This window comes from Lipophrys pholis, assembly GCF_963383615.2.
Source record: "Lipophrys pholis genome assembly, chromosome: 6".
In the NCBI taxonomy this organism is placed as follows: domain Eukaryota; kingdom Metazoa; phylum Chordata; class Actinopteri; order Blenniiformes; family Blenniidae; genus Lipophrys; species Lipophrys pholis.
In genome coordinates this window covers 1731476-1738063 of record NC_137629.1, presented here as the reverse complement: position 1 = coordinate 1738063, position 6588 = coordinate 1731476, and the positions used below count along the sequence as shown (strand labels likewise).

At 42.0% G+C, this 6588-nt stretch overlaps 1 protein-coding gene across 1 annotated transcript in view; it reads left to right on the top strand.

The window, feature by feature from the left end:
* The window catches only part of ldb2a (LIM domain binding 2a), a gene marked incomplete at its 5' end in the record, with an annotated part of 113600 nt that overhangs the window by 89244 nt on the left and 17768 nt on the right, over nt 1-6588 (top strand). Inside the window, one exon of the mRNA XM_080465536.1 lies at nt 6174-6257. Coding sequence (XP_080321662.1) covers nt 6174-6257 — 84 coding nt within the window. The remainder of the gene's footprint in view (nt 1-6173; nt 6258-6588) is intronic.

The following is a 6588-nucleotide window of genomic DNA, read 5'->3' as shown; positions in this document are numbered from 1 at the left end:
ATAATTCAGTTTGCATATATTACAAAGTGTTTATTTCAGTTAATTCCCTTTCGTTTTCTTTAATCTACTTCAATTCAAATAGGTTACAGTCAGGTGAGGTCGGTCTTCATGTAGTTTCATTTCTTATCATTACATATAATTAAATTCTGTTGAATAAAGTTCAATTCACTTTGATTCAGTTCAGCTAAATTCAGTCTGATTTGATTCAATGCAATTAAATTGAGTTTAATTAGGTTCAGTTCCCTTTAGTTCACTTTCACCTGCTTCTATTACTTTTAGTTGAATTCTCTTTGGTTTTGTTAATTCCACTTGAATCCATTTGACTTGAATTCGGTTCAATAGTTTACTTCCACTTCATCTCTATTACAGGTCAATTTGCTTTGATTTGGTTCAATTCAGTTCAATTCAGTTTAATCTGAGTTTAATTAATTAAACTAATATTTCCAGTGAATCCGATGTTTTCAGTATTCCCAGGAACTGCGTCTCCTGATGTTTCCTTCAACCAAATATTCAGATAAATAATAATCACATCAAACTGAAAGTTATAGTCTGTCCTTGGACGTCATCGCAGGCCGGACCGTTTTATACCCAATGAGAAATGATGGCGCGGCGATCGAGGCCACGTCGGTCATGAATAACTTTACATTTCTGTCAGAGAGAATTCAACTTTCAGTTCACTTCAGTTTCCTCTTGAGGTAAAAATACCAACATCTCCTCTCAGGCCCGGTTTGGAGTCCGTTTCCATGACAACAGCTTTTAGAAAAAGCTTGTGTTCTGGAGTCTGCAGTTACTACCGCGTTGTAGTAACTAGTCGTTCTGCACATGCTCAGTAGAGACCATCAGAACATTTTCCTCCGTGGTGTCATCACTCCCAGTCCATATTCTCCTGGACTTGGTAGTTTTATTTTGACAGTCACCATTATAACAATCCAACTTGGTAGTTTTATTTTGACAGTCACCATTACAAAAATCCAACTTGGTACTTTTATTTTGACAGTCACCATTATAACAATCCAACTTGGTACTTTTATTTTGACAGTCACCATTACAACAATCCAACTTGGTACTTTTATTTTGACAGTCACCATTATAACAATCCAACTTGGTAGTTTTATTTTGACAGTCACCATTACAAAAATCCAACTTGGTACTTTTATTTTGACAGTCACCATTATAACAATCCAACTTGGTACTTTTATTTTGACAGTCACCATTTCAACAGTCCAACTTGGTACTTTTATTTTGACAGTCACCATTACAACAATCCAACTTGGTACTTTTATTTTGACAGTCACCATTACAACAATCCAACTTGGTACTTTTATTTTGACAGTCACCATCAAACGTGTAAAGGAGGCCTTAAATGTAGTTATTTTTGCAGAAAGTTGTATTTGTCAGTTTAGTACACTACAGTATGTTTAATAGTTAATGGTTGTGTTCTGGAGTCTGCAGTTACTACCGCGTTGTAGTAACTAGTTGTTCTGCACATGCTCAGTAGAGACCATCAGAACATATAACCGAGACTGGTTATAAAATATTCACTAATATTAGATTTTAAAAGTGTTTCCTCTTCTTCAGGACCTGTTGTGGTAAAAATCTGCTGGTTTAATGAAGAAAACCTGATTCGTCACTTCAACATCTTCTGTTTACTCAGTGGAGTGTGTGTGTGTGTGTGTGTGTGTGTGTGTGTGTGTGTGTGTGCGTGTGTGTGTGTGTGTGTGTGTGTGTGTGTGTGTGTGTGTGTGTGTGTGTGTGTGTGTGTGTGTGTGTGTGTGTGTGGCACGCAGCTTCTTCTGCCAGACTCTTTTTTGGGAGCAAATCTTCATATGAATTTCACTCCCCAATAAATTGGCCCCGGTGGGTATTCTCTGTAATTCCTGGAGAGCGGGATATTGTGGGGGTATTGTGTGTGTCCTGGAAGATCTTCACTGATTTCAGTGTGTGTGTGTGTGTGTGTGTGTGTGTGTGTGTGTGTGTGTGTGTGTGTGTGTGTGTGTGTGTGTGTGTGTGTGTGTGAGCGTCGTCTTTTGATCGCTGCCTGGACTAATGAAAGCAGAAACACACACGGGAGGAGCAGGAGGAAGTAGAAGCTGCAGATTCTAGTGGAGATGGAAGGACGACTTTTTGAAGTCGGATGAACCGACGCCGCACCTTTTTCCTTTTAACCGTCTCTCATGTGAGCGCCGAGGAAAAGAAATCAAAGTGTGTGATTAACCCTTCGTTGGCCACTCACTTAAATTACTCAAATCTTTACAGTGGGGCTGTTAAGACGTTGTACTTTTTGGCTTTAAATACAGTTTGTGCAAAGTAGAATATTGTGTAAATTTAATCTAAATGGTTTCTGAAAATAAAACAAATGTTCCCAAAATAAACAATATAACTCCTGAGCATCAAATTGAAGTTTCCTCAGATGGTTCACATTGTGGCCTTTAGCTCACAATGTAAAGTTATTAATAGGATTTTTATTTTTTAATCGAAGAGTTTTGATGGAGTGGAGAACAGATGTGAGTTTTCTTACAGATACATATCACCATAGTCACAGTAATTACAATTATCAGACATTGAAATGCGCATTGATGACATCTTGTTGCTAAGCAACCAATTTAATGTGTGGAGACTGGTGCATTTATTTTTTCAGAGTTTAAACTGACCCCCGGCGAGCTCAGCTGGTAGAGCAGGAGACTCTCAGTCTCAAGGTAGAGGGTTCATGTCCCACGCCGGGCACCACCTTCCTGTGGGCTCTCCACCTTCCTGTGGGCTCTCCACCTTCCCGTGGGCTCTCCACCTTCCCGTGGGCTCTCCACCTTCCCGTGGGCTCTCCACCTTCCCGTGGGCTCTCCACCTGCAGGAAGGTTCTTAATGGTGCAATGTGATCTGGGTGACGGTGCTCAGACTGACACCCCCACCACCTGGACACGGAGAAGAGGGAGGAGGTTTAAACTGTTTTCATATTCAAATTTCACTTCATACAATTAAAAAATTCTCTGAATTTCTGCTAAAGTTGTTCAGTAATCTGATTTCCTCCTGAACGTCAGTGTCTTGCAGCATGTGACCTGTTTTCCAAAACCTTTAAATTAGTTTGAAAGAAAATCGAGACGTTAAAACATACTTTACTGTGACTTTTCTACTAAACAATTAATTGGTAGTAGACATGATGGATTTACTTGTCAAATATGAACAAATGAGGAAACTCTTTATTTAACTGCACGTAAACAAAACAAAAAATACAAATACTGTCGTGTCTGAAAATAAGTAAAAAGAGATAGAATTTTACCTCTTAAATGCTCCTCACACTATAAAAATCATTAAACTTGCATGCTGATATAATAATCCTGTGTTAGATAGATAGATAGATGGATGGATGGAAGGATGGATAGATAGATAGATAGATGGATACTGTAGATGTTTACACAGAAACACTTTCAATATATAGAAAAAATACAAATTCTACTCTAAAGATTGAAATAAAATCTGAAGCAAACAGTTTTTTATTGATTAAATTAAATTATATTCCACAATCAAACCTGCGGTGCAGTTCCTGTTCCGTCCACTGGGTGCAGACTTCACAAACCGTCACATGGCTTCCTCTTTTAAAGAAAGTGGAGTTATTTCGGTGCGGGTGACGGCTCCAGCAGCGTGTGATTGATTGACAGGTGTATCAGCTCATCACACTGGGGTCGTGTTGCTCCAACATGACAGCCGGCGGTGGAACCTCCTCCGAGTCTCCGCTGACCTGTTGCTGATGTGGCGCCTGTGTCAGATTTAGTAAGAAACAACAACTTGACAGCTGGAGCACAGCAGGCAGAGGTCCGGATGGTCGCAATCAACCATCCACCATCGTTATAAATAAATACTTATTAAAGCACAGCTCATCTCAACCATCCACACAATCTGCAGGATTATCAGCCATCAAAGCTTTTTGAGAAACGAGTGAATCAGTTTGATTCTTCTATCTTCTACTTCATATAAACACAGCAGAGCACAGAGAACCAAATGTTGTTGCACAAGCGCCAGGAAATGTCCAAGATGAATGTATAAATGAAAAATAAAGGGTGATCGGGGGGCCAGGAAATTCTGTTTCCATGACAACGTTTCATTAGAAAACGTGTTTTCATCTCAGAAATATTTCACATTTACACGACAACTTATCTGAAAAAGATTTGCATCTAAAGAAACGCCTTGTTATCTTTGTTTGTATGGAGGATTTGTTGATGAGTTGAGGATGAATTGGATTGTTATTACGGTGACTGTCAAAATAAAACTACCAAGTTGGATTGTTATTTCGGTGACTGTCAAAATAAAACTACCAAGAATCTGGACTGGGAGTGACGACACCATGGAGGAAACATTGTTCTGATTGGCTCTACTGAGCATGTGCAGAAGAACTAGTTACACACACACACACACACACACACACACACACACACACACACACACACACACACACACACACACACACACACACACACACACACACACACACACACACACACACACACACACACACACACATCAATGCAGCAACGCGTGAAGACCTTAACGAACGACGTGAGGATAAAACCTGAAGGAAACAGTAAAACCGACCGACGACAGGACAGAGGAACGTGTACTCACACTCAGCTGTGAGTTTTCTTCACTGTGGAAGTTGTGAAAACACGTGAAGGAAGCAGAAACAAAGCGCAGACACTCAGTGATGTTAGCCTTTAAGCACATGAAGCTTTAGCAGCGGTTCCATTGGTAACAAAGACGCTTTGTCCTGAAAGTCCTGCTGGAGGTGGACTGATGGAAGAATCTCACCCTCGACTAAGACTCTGGTTCCTCCTGCTGACGCCGAGATGACTTGATGCTTTATACCATTTTAATATTTTCTGTTGTGAACTTTAGTTTGTGTAACTGAACCCGTGTGTGTTTGTGTTCGTGCGACTCCTCAGTCTGTAACGTACGTGGTATTTTCAGCTGTGGGATATTGATCGATCAGATTTCGGGGTGCCGTGTCGTCCTCAAACCTTCTGTGGCGTTTCAATCCTCCTGCTGCAGAAGCTCGCCGTCCTGCTGGCTCAGCCCTCCCTCGGTGCAGTGGAGGCGGTGCAGCGGAGGCGGTGCAGTGGAGGCCGTGCAGTGGAGGCCGTGCAGCGGAGGCGGTGCAGCGGAGGCCGTGCAGTTTGCGGCGTGTTGATGCTCGTCCACAGTCTGAACTCTGCTTTCTGTTGTCATTTGGCGTCGCGGCGCTGCTGCCGAGACAAACTCCGATACAGAACGATCGGCCTGATTCTACCTGATGAGTGGAGTAATTCAGAACGCCAAACGGGGGCGCCTGGTTCGATCCTGCTGCCGCTCGCGTCGCTCTGCTGACAGCACAAACGGCCTCCCTCGCCTCCCTCTTGACTTCCTCCACACTGAGATGCGACTGGAGATAGAATGATGCATTTTTCATGGGCGGGTGGCTGCGACTTGCTCTCGCTGCTCCTGCTGCAGTTCCTTCTGATTCCTCTAGGAGCCGCAAACAAACTGAGAGAATAAAGTGTCTTCAGACGAAGGCCGATAATTGCTCTTTTTTTTTACGATTCAGTCTTCACTCCTACACATAAAGCATAACTACAGAGATGTAATAATTATTTTTTAATCAATTTTCCAGGGCCACGTGACCGTGTGCAGACGTTCGGTTTTTTCTGTGCTTTTCGCAAACTTGCTCGTTCAATTAGCAACATCAGCAAATCCAGTCCAGATTAGAAACAACAATAATAATAATAGAAATTTAAGCGAAATAACAAAGTAATATTAATTAATTAACCTACAAATTGACAGCGCAGTGTGAAATGAAAGCCTGAAATACTTCTAATCAGGTTCACGATGGCGCCGCTGCAGTAACAACGTTAAGTAGCTGCGTTTGTGGCTGCAGGCTGTGAGAGCCTTGATTGTGCAAAACCAACCAACGCCAGTTCGCCTAATTGGTTGTAGATAATTAGTTGTGTGGTATTCAGCGGAATGCAAACATAAGAATATATAAACGCTGTGCGTGTTTGCGTGTGTGTGTGTGTGTGTGTGTGTGTGTGTGTGTGTGTGTGTGTGTGTGTGTGTGTGTGTGTGTGTGTGTGTGTGTGTGTGTGTGTGTATTAAAATGTCTAAAAGTTGTTTTGGTATTTTCCATTCCTCTGCTGCTGCTGTGACTTCAGGCACAAGACCCTCAGGTGCTGGAACAACTGTCCAAAAACATCACTCGCATGGGTTTGACCAACTTCACCCTCAACTACCTCAGGGTAAGTACTGGCTGTGTGTGTGTGTGTGTGTGTGTGTGTGTGTGTGTGTGTGTGTGTGTGTGTGTGTGTGTGTGTGTGTGTGTGTGTGTGTGTGTGTGTGTGTGTGTGTGTGTGTGTGTGTGTGTGTGTGTGTGTGTGTGTGTGTGTGTGAGACATTGCCCCCCCTTCATTCTTAACTCAGTATTTCATGCAGTTTATAACGTCTAACAAACAGGAAGTGGATCTGAATCTGCTCGGCTTCTTAACGCGATTTAAACACGTAGAAATGTAAAGCGTACGTTTTCTTTTCAGCAGGTCGATGAAACGTTCCTTTTGAGTCGTTTTATTCCCA